The sequence below is a fragment of the Dendrobates tinctorius genome, unplaced genomic scaffold, assembly GCF_039654945.1.
Source record: "Dendrobates tinctorius isolate UK_male_01 unplaced genomic scaffold, ASM3965494v1 ptg000378l, whole genome shotgun sequence".
NCBI lineage: Eukaryota > Metazoa > Chordata > Amphibia > Anura > Dendrobatidae > Dendrobates > Dendrobates tinctorius.
Window position 1 is genome coordinate 486457 of NW_027362044.1, and position 18087 is coordinate 504543.

The window sequence follows — 18087 nt, forward strand, 5'->3', positions numbered from 1 at the left end:
TGGGGGCTAGGACTAATCCGGGGATGCAAGAGATGGAGGAAGTGCTGCATGAAGTAGACCCTGTGCAGGCAGCCCGGGCAGATAATCGACAACAGCATCGACAGGCGTGTGGGTTAATGGGAAACATATGCAGGGACTAAGATTCTGAAGCAACTTTGACCCTTGTGAAGCCTCATCTCGTCCGGGACCAAGAGAAGACGGGCCGGACAGTGGCCGTCCTTGTAGCCGGTGATGTCATACATCGACTGCCCACTGCCAGGATTCACCTGAACTGGGGAGTCGGGGATGGCCTTGTTGAGATCGGGCTGATGGAGGATTTGCCTGCGGACGTCTTGCTGGGAAATGTCTGCATTCTCGGCCGCCCCTCTGGCTGAGACCTATCCTGTGACCATCCGGAGACCAGCTCGAGCTGCGGAGGCGGAATCACACTCAGAGGAGGCCCAGGTAAGATACCTCAGCCCTACACGTATTCCCATAGCCAGACACATTTCTTGGGCCACCCCAGCGGAGTTTAGAAGGGAGGTACTTGAGGATCCCTCATTACAGGGGTATCGTGGGAAGGCACAGGAGGGGAGAGGAGTACTGGAAGGGGAACAGTTTGTATGGCATCAGGGACTCCTCTACCGGGTTACAGAGCAGCGCCACACAGGGACGAGCCCCACTATAAAACAGCTGGTAGTTCCCAAGAAGTATAGGCAGCAGCTACAGCGAATCTCTCATGACATACCCTTGGCTGGGCACCTCGGCGTCAGTCGCACCAGGCATCATCTGACACAAAACTTCTTTTGGCCGGGGGGTAACCTATGATGTTCGTCAGTACTGCCAGACCTGTGACAGTTACCAGCGCATTGGCAAGAGGGGAGATCACTGCAAGGCCAAATTACACCCCCTCCCCATTGTGGAGGAGCCATTTAGCCGAGTAGCGGTTGATCTAATAGGGCCGTTAGCCAAACCCAGTCCGTCAAGGAAAAAGTATATATTGACAGTGGTAGATTATGCCACACGGTATCCAGAGGCGGTTGCATTACCTAACATATGGCAGAGACTGTGGCGGCTGCCCTGCTCCAGGTTTTCTCACGGGTTGGATTTCCCCGGGATGTGATCTCGGACCAGGGTACCCAGTTTACAGCAGAGGTGACCAACCAAATGTGGAAGCTGTGCGGCGTAAAGTCCATTAGAAGCGCCCTGTACCACCTGCAAACCAATGGGTTGTGTGAACGCTTTAAAGGAACATTAAAACAACACATTGGGACTTTTACCAGGACCTACAGGGACTGGGAGAAATTTTTGCCACACCTCCTGTTTGCCTATCGGGAGGTGCCCCAAGAATCCACGGGGTTGACCCCGTTCGAACTGTTATATGGGAGGCGGATAAGGGGACCCCAAGACTTAGTGCGAGAACACTGGGAAGGGGAGGGAACCATAGAAGGGATACCTATTGTACCCTATGTGCTGGAATTCCGGGACCGCCTACAGGAGTTGACTCAGGCTGTACGTGGGAACATGCAGGCGGCCCAACGGCGCCAGCGCGTGTGGTACGATCGGAGGGCCACAGAACGCACCTTTGAAATAGGACAGAAGGTCCTGGTGTTAGAACCAACTAGGCAGAACAAGTTCAAAGCTGCATGGCAGGGGCCCTACCAGGTAGTGGGGAAAATAGCCGACACCACCTACAATGTCACCGATTGTGACGACCCCAGGGGTATCCACGTGTTCCACGTGAATATGCTGAAGCCCTACCGGGAGCGCCCTGAAGAGGTAGTGGCCATCTGTGCACCCGAAGCAGAGGGTTTAGCAGGACTTCCCTTGCCTGATGTCATAGGGGAGAGAACTCAGTCTAAAACATAGGACCAGGTACACTTGGGAGAAAACCTAGGGCCCCGGGAGAGACAGCAGGCGGAGGCGTTGTTGAGGCAGCGACAGAAGATGTTTTCAGAGAGACCAGGGTACACCCGCCTGGCACAACACAAGGTTGAGACCCAGGATCAGACCCCCCCCCCCCCGAGACAACTCCCCTTTCCGCATCCCTGAGTCTGTACGAGAAGGGATGCGACAAGAGATACAAGAGATGTTGCGTTTAGAGGTCATTGAAGAGTCAGTCCCTGGGCATCCCCCGTAGTGTTAGTACCCAAGAAGGATTGGACTACCTGGTTTTGTGTAGACTATCGCAAGCTAAATGAGAAAATGGTGACGGATGCGTATCCCATGCCGCGTGTGGATGAGTTGTTAGACCGGCTGTCCGGGACGAAGTATTTGACCACCATCGATCTATGCAAAGGCTATTGGCAGATCCCCCTAAGTCCTGACGCTATTTCCAAGTCGGCATTTGTCACCCCGTTCGGCTTATTCCAGTTTCGAGTTATGCCATTAGGGATGAAGAATGCCCCTGCGACCTTCCAGAGGCTGGCTGGCTTCTGGATGGTCTCCAGGACTATGCTTGTGCCTACCTGGATGACATCGCCATCTACAGCGCGACATGGGATGAGCATCTAAATCACCTAGAGAGAGTATTGGACAGGGTCCACAAGGCCGGAATCACCTTGAACCCCAACAAGTGTCACATGGGCAAAGCAGAAGTTCAGTATTTAGACATTGGGTGGGAAGTGGTAAACAGCGACCAGAACCAGCTAAGATTGAGGCCATAGCCAAATGGCCCACCCCACGCACTAAAACCCAGGTCATGGCGTTTCTAGGGACAGCAGGGTATTATAGGAAATTTGTCCCCAATTACAGCAGCATAGCCAAGCCCCTCACTGATCTGACCCGTAAGAACCTTCCCCGCCAGGTAACCTGGACCCCCGAGTGTGAGGAAGCCTTCCGCCAGCTAAAGGAAGGCCTCACAAATACCCCGGTATTGGCCGCACCCGATCCAACTAAACGTTTCCTTGTTCACACAGACGCTTCTATGTTAGGAGATGCATGTATGATAGGTGCAATGTGAGATACATACCCCTAATGCAGCAACCGACCAGCTGCGACCCCCTGGGCAGAGGTAAGCGAGATATCCCACTTCTGACCTCCCCCCACCTTTGTAAATCCCACGGTAAATGATTGGGGGTTGCCGGCCACCTGCGGCTATTGTAATGTACGTCTGGCGTCTTAATTGGAGCCTGTTATCTACTGGCCCGACACATATTTATTGTACTGTCCACGGTATGTATATATATTCTGAGACCGGTGAGTAAAATGTTGCCACACTGGAAATACGTGGAGAAGCAGTGATCTTTTATATGTTCCCATGTTACAAAGCCTTTCGAGCCAGCGTCCTTCATCCAGAAGTGAGGAAAAGCAGAGTGGACCTCCTGAAATACGGGGTGGTAATGTAAGAGTTATTACAGCACAGAAGACCCCGTTACAGGCGGTATATTAGCTCTCTGCTCCTTTTCCCATTCAGAGGTTATGTGGAGCTGAAAATGACTCTAAGGCCGGGATCACACATGCGAGGAACCCCACATGATGCTGCCACCACCACCATGTTTCACGGTTGGAATGTTATTTGTAGTCTTCCAAACTTCTCACTTTTTCCTCCAAATGTAACATAGGTCATTATGCCTAAAAAGTTCAATTTTAGTTTCATCAGAACACAGGACATGACTCCAAAATTTAAGGTCTCTGTTCCTGTGTGCATTTGCAAGCATTAATCTGGCTGTTTGTTTCTTTTGGAGTAATGGCTTCTTTCTGGCAAAGTGGCCGTTCAGCCCATGTTGATGCAGCACTCGTTTCACCGTGGATATTGACACAATCTTACCAGCTTCTACCATCATCTTCACAAGTCTTTAGCCCTTGGGTTGATATGCACATGTCGGACCAAAGCACGTTCATCTCTGGGACACAGAACCCGTCTCCTTCTTGAGCGGTATGATTGCTGGACATTCCCATCTTGGTTGTACTTGTGTATAATTGTTTGTACAGATGAATGAGGCACCTTCAGGTATCCTGAAATATGTACCCAAGGATGAGCCACATTTGTGAAAGTCCACAATTCCTTCCTGTTATCTTGGCTGATTTCTTTAGACTTTCCCATGATGCTACACAAAGAAGCAGTATGTTTCATGTGTACATTAAAATACATCCACAGGTATGTATCTAATTAACCTGAGATGTTGCCAAAAAAATCAGAAGCTTCTAAACACGTGACATCATCATATAGGCATGCAAAACACAAGCTGCGGAGACACCATCACATGTTTCTCAACGCTAGCAATGACTAGCCAGGTCTTTCCCCGGGAAGGAACAACCATGGGAAGGGCAGTCTCCAATGAAGGAAACCACCTATGCCAAAACATGGTATCCATCCACAGACAGCTGTTTCGGGGTATTGCCCCTCATCAGTGTGGAGTAGGAAACTGGCCAGTAGGTACAATGCCTAGTAGAAGACTGTGAAAAATGAGGATGAATGAACTCATGGAGATCAACATCCAACACTGCGGAGACACCATCACATGTTTCTCAACGCAGTGATTCTAGAGCACTGCCCCCATCCCTTATGGGAAATATGTAAAAACATGCAAAACACAAGCTGCGGAGACACCATCACATGTTCCTGGTTGTTCCTTCCCGGGGAAAGACCTGGCTAGTCATTGTTTGCGTTGAGAAACGTGATGGTGTCTCCGCAGTGTTGGATGTTGATCTCCATGAGTTCATTCATCCTCATTTTTCATCATCATATAGGCAGTCCAGAATTGTTTACAGGCATAGTAATCTTAGTGTATGGAAACTCTTGACTTTGCAGTAAGTAATACAAAATGCCTTAAAACATTCTCGCTCACTCTGATTATTCTGGTATTTTGCAAATATTAATAATTATGGTAATCCTAATTGTCCTAAAACGGGAAGGGATTAGTCTGATTTCATGTCAGATATTGAGAAAAACATGCAAATGTGTCTTTTTATATAGTGGATGGTAACTTCTGGTTTCACCTGTAGCAGTAAAAGGAAAACTCTTTGACATCACAGAAACAAGAGATAATTTTCACCTCCTGGTCTCAAATCTGACAAAGCTAATTTTTAGTTATTACAGGGGTTGTGCCACCACAAAAATTACATTTAGCTAAGCAGAAAATGTGGAAATAAATTCTTATGTAATTTACAGTTATTAAAAAATTATGCTCCGTTCAAAAATTAACAAATTTTCCTCTTCTGAAGTATGCTCACTGGCGCCCCCTGGTGGTGGTCCATATCCCAACAAGCTTCCATCTTCTGAAGTATGCTAAATCCATTCCTTGAAGGGTCTAGTTTCCAAAATGGTGTCAATTGTGGGGGGTTTCTACTGTTTAGGCTCATCAGGGGCTCTCAAAATGCGACATGGCATCCACTAATGATTCCAGCAAATTTTACATTCCAGAAGTCAAATGGCGCTCCGTCCTTTCCCAGCTCTGCTGTGCGCCCAAACAGTGGTTTTCCTCCATATATGGGGTATCGGCATGCTCAGAAGAAATTACACTACAATTTTTGGGGTCCATTTTTTCCGGTTACCCTTGGTGTCTAAAGTAATTTTTGGGTGAAAAAAGTGAAATAATGTTATTTTCCTCCCACATTCTAAAAATTTCTGTGAAGTTTTTAGAATGGTAAGTAAAAAAAACCTTCACACTAGACCTTGGAAATCGCGGTCTCAGAGTCTGGAGGAAGAGTGGAGAGGCCACAATCCAAGCTACTGGAGGTCTAGTGTGAAGTCTCCACAATCGGTGATGATTTGGGGAGCCATGTCATCTGTCGGTGTAGGTCCACTGTGTTTTATCAAGACCAAAGACAGCGCAGCTGTTTACCAGGACATGTTAGAGCACTTCATGCTTCCCTCTGCTGACAAGCTTTTTAGAGATGGAAATGTCATTCTCCGGCAGGACTTTGCCCCTGTCCACACTGCCAAAAGTACCAATACCTGGTGTACACACAACAATATCACTGTGCTGGATTGGCACCCTATGGAATCTATGGAGTATTGTCAAGAGGAAGATGAGACACATGCAGACGAGCTGAAGGCTGCTATCAAAGCAACCTGGGCTTCCATAACCCCTCAGCAGTGCCACAGGCTGATCGCCTCCATGCCACGCCGCATTGATGCAGTAATTGATGTAAAAGGAGCCCGATCAAGTATTGAGTGCATTTACTGAACATACATTTCAGTAGGACAACATTTCTAAATTTAAATTAATTTTTTTTCAAGGTGGTGTTATAAAGTATTCTAATTTACTGAGATAATGACTTTTGAGTTTTCATTGGCTGTAAGCCATAATCCTCAACAGTAACAGAAATAAACACATGAAATAGATCACTCTGTGATCTATATAATGAGTTTCACTTTTTGTATTGAAGAACTGAAATAAATAATTTTTTTGATTATTTTATGTGAGAAGCACTGTTGTGAGTTCATTTTTCCCTTCACCATTGAGGTCTGATGAACTCCCTCCTCTAGTGAAGGAAGGTAGTGAGACTGATTACCAAACACCTGGGCAGCTAGATGATGACTGGGTGGCTGGAATTGAGGACTGGATATAAGGCTGCCAACGCCTGTCTTCCTGGCTGGTGATTTTCCTGCTGGATTCTTGGAGACCAGTCTGATTCCTGCATCTCAAAGCTAAGTTTTTCTGCTCTGCTTTGTACTCTTCAGTTTTGTTCTTGTTTTGCCTTGTTTTTTGGGAGTTCTGCCATCCCCGGCCGGGGGTGAGCTGAATTCCATTTTTGTCTCTGATCTGTTGATATTTTGCTCTGTCTTCAGAATATACCTAAGTGCTGATATAGTCTTTTTGAAGCCTAGTGACTTCAGGGCCTGTTTTTCCTATCAGTCGGTTGGCTCATTTTGATAGGGTTTTTGCGGATGGCAGACAGCAGCTTTCCTATCCTGTCCTATGTAGTTAGCTTGGGCCCCATCATTTGCTCAACCTATCTTTCTATCTGTGTTAGTGTTTTCATCTTGCTTCACCGTCATTATATGTTGGGGGCTGCCTATTGCTTTGGGGTCTGCTCTGGGGCAGTTTAGTTTTTCCCCTTTCTGTCTTTATGCTATATAGTTCTCCGGCTGTGATCGAGGGGTCTAGGGCACCGTAGGAACCCCCCACGGCTACTGCTAGTTGTTGTGGATAGGTTCAGGGGTCTGCAATCCGATAGCTGCCAACCTCTCTGGTTTTTCTGGACTTAGCTGGTATTTTGTTTTTTCCTCCTGCGGTGACTCATCATAATAATAATAATAATAATAATATAATAATAATCTTTATATAGCGCCAACATATTCCGCAGCGCTTTACAGTTTAACAGTTTCAAAACACAAGTCATAAGTAACAACGCTAACAATACAATAATTAAATAATAATAATCTTTATTTATATAGCGCCAACTCATCATAACAAAGCACCTTTATTAAGGAATGTGCAAAATTATATATATACAAAAACAAATCAGACAATACCTTGTGAATAGCAAAGCATAATGTGCAAGAGGGTTTCATATTGTCAGGTGACCCTAACCCTAAAGGGATGTATTAATAAGTATGCCAAATATAACGTATATCTATAGGGAAGAGCGACGGAACATTTAAGTAATGAATACAAGAAAACATCTGAGGTCATGTATCAGGTAATCACTGCTGCATGCTGCCCAATCTCCTGCTTCCTTACACAGCTGACATCCGCTACGCCCCAGCCGCACTATATATACGAGCTATCTGAGACCCTTGCACACATGCCGCACTGACTTCGTCACTGCACCCTCTGCTGCCTGAACGTCACTGACAGAGGACGCAGCAGACAGCTGTGAGCAGCGATGGACCCGGGACAGGTGGATATCGCATATACTCACCCCCTCCTGACGTAGTCTCTGCAGCCCGCCTGCTTCTCCACGGTCTCCCTTCCTTCAGCAGTCATGTGGTACTGCTCATTAAAGACATAAATATGCGCATATTCATGGCTTTAATGAGCGGTACCACGTGACCGCTGAAGGAAGGAGCCTGAGACCGTAGGAGAAGCAGGGGGACTGCAGAGATCGCGTCAGGGGGGGGGTCAGTATGATCTGACTCCCCCCTCCCGCGCCGACCCCCTCACGTATATGACTCGCGTATAAGCCGAGAGGAGGGGGGGGAACTTTCAGCCCCAAAAAATGGGCTGAAAATCTCTGCTTATACGTGAGTATATACGGGATATATATATATAATGTGATTTTGCACATTCCTTAATATATGTGATATTCTATTTAGATAATCCTTGACCAAGGCCTAGTCAGGCCGAAATGTTGGTTCTGTTTTTCTTATAATTGTCTTTTATAAACGCCCGATTTCTGTAAAATTACAAGTTTGTGCCGAAGGATTTTTACTTAGCTGATTTGACCTTTTCCTGATGGCACTAATATTTTTGGATTGGGGACTCCCCTTATCTAAATTGAATTGATCTTTAGAATGGTGTCACTCTTGGGTATTTTCTGTCATATAGGTCCCTCAAAGTCACTTCAAATGTGAATTGGTCCCCCCCAAAAAAGAAGTGGTATTGTAACTTTTGTTGGATAAATGAGAAATCGTTGGTCAACTTTTAACCCTTATAACTTCCTAACAAAAGAAAATTTTGTTTAAAAAAATTGTGCTGAAGAAAAATAGATATGTGGTAAATGTTATGTCACACAAAATAGTTAAAATATCTCCCTGATTTAAGGGCATAAGAATTCAAAGTTTGAAAATTGTAAAATTTTAACCAAAGTTCTTTTTTTCACAATCGCAAGTTATATCGAAGATATTTTACCACTATTATGAAGTTCAATATGTCACGAAAAATCAGTCTCAGAATCAGTTGTATATGAAGCATTCCAGAGTTCTAACCTCAAAGTGACAGTGGTCAGAATTGAAAAAAATTGACCTGGTCATTAATGTGCAAACCACCTTGGGGCGGGGGGGGGTGTTAGGTAAAGAGGTTAAGAAATTGCTCATTTCACAACTGAACTTCACACCGTCTGAGACATCTGCAGAGACTTCGAGATAACATGGTTCTACATATTTTCATTCACTCATGCCCCTTTTTTGCTCAGGTTCTTCGGGAGCGCCTTGGCGTCCACTGTATCCTTGGTCTCACCGCAACAGCGACACTCAGCACCGCCCAGGATGTTGCTCGGCACCTGGCAATTCCAGACTGTGGGAACTTAGCAATGCAACTGGCTGCGATTCCTCCAAACCTGCATCTCTCTGTGTCCATGGATCGGGATCGAGACCAGGTAATTACTGTTTGATTCAGGATCTACTCCTTCTCCTCCTTCTCCTTCTCCTCTTTTCGGAGCTGCTAACACGAGAAGAGAGATACGATGTCATAGACATCACTGAAACTTGGAGGGATGATAATTATGATTTGGAATACAAACCTTGAAGGCTATGACTTATTTTTTAGAAACAGGAGTAAGAGAGGAAGTGTTGTATTGTAAGTTAGGAAAGCGTGTATCTCCATAGAGATCCAAGCTTCAAAGAATGGTAGCTCTGTACAAACTGTTTTGGTAAGGGTGTTTAAAGGTTAACTATATTGCATTTAAATCTTGAGGTGTAGCTATATTCACAAGGGGTTAATTAAGGGTGAGGTTTCATAATTAAGGGTTTATAAGAGGCAGATGGTTGGGGCTCAAGTCCTTTTGAAAGTGCATTGAGCAGAAGGCTGGTTTGCTGGTGAAGGGAAAAAAAACTATTTAAATCTTCTGTTTCAGCGAGTGAGCGTGCGGAGTGTGATTAGAGCATAAGTGCAAACGGTGGTAAGTGTGTGACTTGTGATTTAGTGACTTTGGATTTAGGGCGTTTACAAGGGAGGAATTACTGAATTGCTGTTATTTTTTTTTTTTAATACTTTTTATTTTTTCTGTCTGGTGCAATCCCCATTAGGATGTGCTCCACTCTTGCCAAAGCCATCCAGTGTACGTCTTGCCACAGGTATGCAATCCTTGAACAGCCGGTCGAGGGTGCATATTGCTGTGCGAGATGTGAGCACGTTGTGCATTTGGAAGCCCAGATACTGGATCTAAATGTGCAGCTGGCAACACTGAGATCCATAGACAATATGGAAAGGAGTCTTTTGCTCGCTGAGCAGACGCTCAATGGGATAGATGGGGGGGGGGGGGGATACTAGGTTGGAGCTGCAGGACAAGGAAGCAGCTAGCTGGGTGACAGAAGGTGGGGTAGTGGGAAGAGTGGCAGGGGGGCTAGTCCTGATCTGGCACACCCCAATAAGTTTGCTAAGTTGGCATATGAGAGGGGTGTCAGTGCAGGGGTAGCACTGCTGCAGCAAGGCATGTCCTCTGAAAGCCGGAGGAGTGTCTGCTCCAGTAAGGGGGGAAATAGGAGAGCTGGACAGGCCAGACAGGTGCTGGTAGTGGGGGATTCAATTATTAGGGGAACAGATTGTGACAGATTGCCCTAAGACAGGGATCGTCGAACGGTGTGCTGCCTACCTGGCGCTCGAGTCCGACACATCGCTGATCGGGTTGACAGATTACTGGGAGGGGCTGGTGAGGACCCAGCGGTCATGGTGCACATTGGCACAAATGACAAAGTTAGAGGTAGGTGGAAGGTCCTTAAAGATTTCAGGGAATTAGGCCACAAGCTTAAAGCAAGGACCTCCAAGGTGGTATTTTCAGAAATACTTCCTATATCACGTGCCACACCAGAGAGGCAACAGGAGATTAGGGAGGTTAATAAGTGGCTCAGGAATTGGTGTAGGAAGCAGGGTTGGGTTCCTGGAGAACTGGGCTGACTTTTCAGATGGCTACAGGTTCTACGCTAGGGACGGGCTGCACCTCAATGGGGAGGGTGCAGCTGTGCTGGGGGAGAGAATGACTAGAAGGTTTGAGGAGTGTTTAACCTAGGGACGGGGGGGAGGGTGTTCCTTTTATAGGAGGGGAAGACAGTGCAGATAGAGACCTGGGCACAAATAATGAAATTGGGGGTGGGGTTATAACAGTTTAGAATTTCAGAAACAATAGAGGTACAGAGAGATACATAAAGTGCATGTATACTCATGCCAGAAGCCTCGCCAGCAACATGGAGGAATTGGAGTTAATGTTGTTGGAACATAATTCTGACATGGTGGGGATATCTGAGACATGGCCGGACGAGAGCCATGACCGGGCGGTTAATTTACAGGGCTATAGTATGTTCAGAAATGACCGTACAAATAAACGAGGGGGAGGGGTATGTTTATATGTAAAATCATTCTTAAAACCCATCCTGCGTGATAATATATATGACTCTAATGAAAATGTAGAGTCCCTGTGGGTAGAGATAAGGGGAGTGGGGAAAAATAATAAGTTACTGATAGGGGTTTGTTATAAGTCTCCAAAAATAATGGAAGCAACAGAGAATATCCTCATAAAGCAAATAGATGAAGCAGCGACTCAAGGAGAAGTCATTGTTATGGGGGACTTCAGCTACCCCAAAATACATTGGGGAACCGGAACCTGCAGTTCCAGCAAAGGTGATAGGTGTCTGACAACTATGAGAGACAATTACCTTTCACTACTGGTTCAGGACCCAACAAGAGGGGGGGCACTGCTAGACCTAATATTATCCAACAGGCCAGACCGCAGATCAGATATAAGGGTTGGGGGTCACTGGGGGAATAGTGATCACAAGATAATACGTTTTCATGTATCCTGTAATAAGATGTGTAGTAGAGGGGTTACAAGGACACGAAACTTCAGGAAGGCAAATTTCCAACGGATGAGAGATGATCTTGGTGCAATAACTGGGACGATATCCTGAGACATAAAAATACACAAAGACAATGGGAGACGTTTATTATCCTCCTGAATAGGAGCTGTGCACAATATATACCGTATGGGAATAAACCTGTGAGAAATAGGAGGAGACCACTATGGCTAAATAGAGCTGTAAGGGGCACAATAAGGGACAAGAAAGAAAGCAGAGAATTACAGCAAGTAGGTAGTGATGAGGCATTAACTAAATACAGAAAATTAAATACATTCTGTAAAAAGCAAATCAAGACAGCAAAGATTGAGACAGAGAGACTCATTGCCAGAGAAAGTAAAAATAATCCCAAAATATTCTATACTACATAAATAGTAAGAAACTAAGAAATGATAGTGTTGGTCCCCTTAAAAATAATGTGGGTGAAATAGTGGATGAGGATGAGGAAAAAGCCAATATGCTAAATGACTTTTGTTCAACAGTATTTACACAAGAAAATCCCATGACGGATAACATGACCAGTGATAACAATTCTCCATTAAATGTCACCTGCTTAACTGAACAGGAAGTACGGAGACGTCTAAAAATCACTAAGATTGACAAATCCCCGGACCCGGATGGAATACACCCCCGAGGACTGCAGGAATTAAGTACAGTCATAGACCATTATTCTTAATCTTTAAAGATTCCATAATAACAGGGTCTGTACCACAGGACTGGCGTATAGCAAATGTGGGGCCAATATTCAAAAAGGGACAAAAACTGAACTTGGAAATTATAGGCCAATGAGCTTAACCTCTACTGTGGGTAAAATCCTGGAGGGTTTTCTAAGAGATACTATACTGGAGTATCTGAAGAAGAATAACCTCATGACCAATAATCTGATCCGTTTCTATGAAGAGGTACTTTCCGGACTAGACCAAATGCAATGGAAGTGGTGTATATGGCCTTCTCAAAAGCTTTTGATACGGTGCCACACAAAAGGTTGATACATAAAATGAGAACAATGGGGATAGGGGAAAATGTGTAATTGGGTTAAGAGCTGGCTCAGGGATAGGAAACAAAGGGTGGTTATTAATGGAGCACACTCGGTCTAGGTCTCGGTTAGCAGTGGAGTACCGCAGGGGTTAGTATTGGGCCCGCTTCTTTTTAACATTTATTAATGACCTTGTAGGGGACATAGAGAGTAGAATTTCAATATTTGCAGATGACACTAAACTCTGCAGGGTAATCAATACAGAGGAGGACAATTTTATATTACAGGAGGATTTATGTAAACTAGAAGCTTGGGCTGATAAATGGCAAATGAGCTTTAATGGGGATAAATGTAAGGTCATGCACTTGGGTAGAATGAGCAAGATGTATAATTATGTGCTTAATTGTAAAACACTGGGCAAAACTGTCACTGAAAAAGACCTGGGTGTATGGGTGGACGACAAACTCACATTTAGTGGCCAGTGTCAGGCAGCTGCTGCAAAGGCAAATAAAATAATGGGATGCATTAAAAGAGGCATAGATGCTCATGAGGAGAACATAATTTTACCTCTTTACAAGTCACTAGTGCGACCACACTTAGAATATTGTGTACAGTTCTGGTCTCCGTTGTATAAAAAAGACATAGCTGAACTGGAGCGGGTGCAGAGAAGAGCGACCAAGGTTATTAGGGAACTGGGGGGGTCTGCACTACCAAGACAGGTGGTTACACTTGGGGTTATTCTTAGGGGGTGATCTTATTACATTGTATAAATATATACGGGGGCAGTACAAAGACCTTTCTAATGATCTTTTTACTCTTAGACCTGTGACGGGGACAAGGGGGCATCCTCTACGTCGGGAGGAAAGAAGGTTTAAGCATACTCACAGATGCGGATTCTTTACTGTAAGAGCAGTGAGACTATGGAACTCTCTGCCATATGATGTTGTAATGAGTGATTCCCTACTAACATTTAAGAAGGGACTGGATGCCTTTCCTGAAAAGTATAATATTACAGGGTATATACACTAGATTCCTTGATATTGCGTGGATCCAGGGAGCTAGTCTGATTGCCGTATGTGGAGTCGGGAAGGAATTTTTTTCTCACCCATGACAGCACCACGGAGAGAGGGGGTCCGCCCATCAAAGACAGGAACCTACAGATAAAAAGGCGGCACCTCTCCTCCGCCCCCAGTTGGGTTCCTGTCCTTGACGGGTGACCGGTGGATCCTGCAGCAGCGGCGGCAGCAGCTTACCTGAGGAAAGGACCAGGGCCGTCCCGTTCGCGGTTTTGGCAGCGGGGAGGCCCCTGCAGCGGCGGGGTCGGCGCCTGAAGCCGCCACCGCTGTAGCCGAGGGGCTGTACAGGGTGAGCGGGCGGGGGAGGACCGAGCCGCCGCTCTGGAAAGGAGAATGGGGCTGGGGGACGCCGGCACACGCGGGGGCAGCGCAGCGGTACAGAGGTGTACCAAGATGGGGCTGCCCCGGAAATGAAACGATGACTTCCGGGTACCCGCGGTCAGCGCATACACAGTGCGCGCTCCCCGGGGCTCAGCGGTGCAGGCTGGGAGAAGGAAGGTGACGTCATGGCGGGAGATTTAAAAGATCGCAGGAGCTGCTCCTTGCTGGAGCGTCTTGTAAACATGGAGGACAGCGACTAGCACGAGGAGCAGTCAATGCAGCAGCACAGGCAACACCACCATCGCCGGCAAAAAGAAAAGGACGGGCGCGAGGACCGGTCCAGTAGCCACTCCACGCAGCGGAGCAAGTCGACTGCGAGGAGCATGTCTCCTTTCGTGGATCAGCCCTTGAGGGATCCGAATCCACCTCACGAACCGGTACCTGCATCCGCGCACAACGGGGTAAGTGATCTACGTGAATGTCCCCCATTATAATAGACTTCTTTCCCTTAGGGAAAGAAGAAAGAAAAAACAAAGAACAGGGAATGCCCCACCTGTAGCAGACCGCTACCACCAGCTTGGGATAAAAAGCTCTGCGATTCCTGCATACAGGAAGTTCTTTGTGATGAAACCCCGGATTACACCTTGGATCTAAGAGCGGTAATCCATTTGGAATTTCAAAGTGCCCTTTCATCCCTAAAACACAAAGGAAGGGGAAGGAAAAGGGACACAATAGTAGCCTCCCAGTCAGAGGCCTCGACGTCAGGGGAAGTTACATCACATACCTCAGGCACCGACGCGTCATCCTCAGATGAGGAAACAGAAGGTCGTCAATGCTTTCCCCTGGACGAGGTAGACATGCTAGTAAAGGCAGTAAGGTCTACCATGGGGGTAGCAGACCCTCGGCCAGATAGATCAGTCCAGGACATAATGTTCGGGGGACTAGGCCAAAAGAGATGCAGAGTGTTTCCGCTGAACGAGAATGTACAGGACCTGATAAAAAAAGAATGGGAGAGACCAGATAGGAAGAACTCCACGGTTCCCTCTGTGGAAAAAAAAATACCCACTCGATGAGGAGGCGTCCACGTCTTGGGACAAAGCCCCGAAGTTAGACGTGGCGGTCGCCAAAGCCTCCAAAAATTTTGCACTCCCCTTTGAGGATATGGGTACTTTAAGGGACCCATTAGACAAAAAAGCTGATACTTTCCTCAAGGGCACTTGGGAATCAGCAGGAGGAAATCTTATGCCAGCAATAGCGGCAACTTGTACCTCCAGAGCCCTCATGGTGTGGGTGGACCGATTAGAGAAACAACTAAGGGAAGGTACACCCAAGGAGAAGATCCTGAAATCCATTCCAGTGATAAGGGGAGCGGCGGCCTTCTTAGCCGACTCATCGGCTGATTCAGTAAGGCTGTCATCTAAAGCGGCAGCCCTGTCAAACGCAGCCCGAAGAACACTGTGGCTTAAATGTTGGCCTGAGGACCTACAAACTAAGATGAAACTATGTGCCATCCCTTGTGAAGGGAAATTCCTATTCGGAGAGACATTGGATGATATCCTCCAAAAGGCGGGGGATAAAAAGGGATTCCCAAATTTAGGTCCTACAGGTTTTAAAAGGTCCTTTCGGATCAAAAAGTTTTTTCAAAGGAGACCCCCGAGAGAACAGAAATGGGACGACAGAAGGAGAGACAGGGGGTTCTTCTTTGGTAACTCGTCCCGGGACAATAAGCCCTCCAAGTGACTGTTTGCCCAGGGTGGGAGGGAGGCTAAGCTTTTTTCTCCCAGCCTGGAGGAAAATATCGAACAACCCGTGGTTACTAAATCTGATAGGATCAGGGTTAAGAATAGACTTTCTCTCTCCCACCTCAAAAATATATAGTGACCCAACTTAGATCATCAGCGTCAGAACAGGAAGCTCTCGAAAAAGAGGTCCTAAGCCTATTGAACAAAAGAGTCCTCCAGGAGGTTCCCCCACGGGAGAAAGGCAGAGGGTTCTACTCGCCTCGCTTTCTAGTAACCAAACCGGACGGTACGTTCCGGACAATTATAAATTTAAAGAGGCTAAACGATTATGTCAAAAACGAGAAATTCAAAATGGAGTCGAGTCGATCAAGTCGACCATCAAAATTCTCTTTCCACATTGCTTCATGGTAGTATTAGATCTCAGCGAAGCGTACGATCACGTCCCCATCCACAAAGACTCCCGAGAATACCTCAGACTGGCGGTCTCCATAGGAGGCAAAGTAAGGGAGTTTCAGTACAGAGCCTTGCCATTTGGGATTTCGATAGCTCCGCGAATCTTCACGAAATTGGTGGCAGAGATGATGGCTCATCTAAGAGAACAAGATGTTCTAATAGTTCCATATCTGGACGACTTTTTAATAGCGAGCAACTCGGCCCAAAGATGCAGGGAACAGAGGAACAGAGTGATGGCCACTCTACAAAACCACGGCTGGCTCCTGAACCTTAAAAAAATCAAGGCTGGAGCCCAGAAAAGTCCAGGAGTTCCTAGGCCTGACTCTGGACTCAAACACCCAGGAGTATTGCCTACCAGACCACAAAAAAGAGATGATCGCTCAGATGGTAGCAAGAGCGACACAGAACCCTTCCATGACGCTAAGAAAAGCAATGTCACTACTAGGGTCCCTCTCCACCTGCCTGCCAGCGGTCCAGTGGGCGCAGCTACATACGAGATATCTCCAATGGGATGCTTTAGCCAACCAGTCGGTATTAGGAGGTCACTTGGAAGGTTACGTTACACTAAACTCCAAAACTATTCGTTCCCTAGCTTGGTGGGGGAACAGAGACAACCTGTCCAAAGGGATTCCCTGGGTGATAAATATCACACACATAATCACCACGGACGCCAGTCCCAAGGGATGGGGAGCACACATGAGCAACAGGCTGGCTCAGGGGGAATGGGGAGGTCAGGAACTAAAAGCCTCCTCGAACCAAAAGGAACTCGTGGCAGTAGGCTACGCCCTAACACACTTTCTACCGATATTCAGGGGCCATCATGTCCGCATATTTTCGGACAATCGAGTGATGGTGGCCTACATAAATCATCAGGGGGGAACCAGGTCCCGAACACTAATGAACACATCCTCCGAAATATTCACGCTAGCCGAGAAAAACCTACTATCCCTATCGGCACTACACATACGGGGAGCAGAGAACCAGATAGCAGACTTTCTAAGTCGCACCCAGCTACATCAAGGGGAGTGGGTTCTAAAACAGTCCATTTTTCGGAAGATCGTAAAAATATGGGGGACCCCGGACATAGATTTGTTTGCCGACCACAAAAACAAAAAAGTGGAAGCATTTTGTTCCCTAGACCCCAGAGGGAATCCCCGGACCCTGGATGCGTTTATGCTTCCGTGGACACAGGGCCTAATTTATGCCTTCCCGCCGCCCATTCTCATCCCGGCAGTAATAAGAAAAGTCAGAGAAGACAGTGCACGAATCATATTGATAGCCCCGTTTTGGCCAAAAAGAACTTGGTTTTCCTGGCTGAGAATACTGTCAATAACCGACCCCTGGGTTCTACCAGATCTCCCCGACCTTCTGTCCCAAGGTCCTGTGTTACACCCTCGGGCAGTGAACCTCCATATAACAGCATGGAATTTGAAAGGACACTGCTGAGGCGGAAGGGGTTCTCAGAAAACCTGGTTTCCACCCTACAAAAGAGTAGGAAACCGATCACAACCAGGGCCTATGGTAGAACTTGGAGGAAATTTCTATCCAGCTCCGGGGTAAGGGTTCAGGATGGAGTACAAATTGACAGAATTCTCGAATTCTTGCAAAAGGGGTTAGAACAGGGGCTGGCGACTAATACGTTGAAGGTACAGGTAGCGGCGCTAGGCGCCCTTTATAACCAGGATGTGGCAGGCAACCCTTGGGTAGCACGGTTTATGAGGGCCGCAGCCAGATCTAGACTAATAACCACCCAGAAAATACCATCATGGGATCTAAACCTAGTGTTGTCTGTCCTAACAGGGCCCCCATTCGATCCCATCCAGTCAGCACCCTTGAAAACCTTATGATTAAAGACTATACTCT

General features: G+C 46.6%; 1 protein-coding gene across 5 annotated transcripts in view; it reads left to right on the forward strand.

Annotated features, from left to right (window-relative positions):
* The window catches only part of RECQL4 (RecQ like helicase 4), a 268983-nt gene that overhangs the window by 99442 nt on the left and 151454 nt on the right, over positions 1-18087 (forward strand). For all 5 annotated transcript variants that reach the window (XM_073563098.1, XM_073563093.1, XM_073563095.1 and 2 more), the window contains one exon: positions 9004-9186. In XM_073563098.1, coding sequence (XP_073419199.1) covers positions 9004-9186 — 183 coding nt within the window. The remainder of the gene's footprint in view (positions 1-9003; positions 9187-18087) is intronic.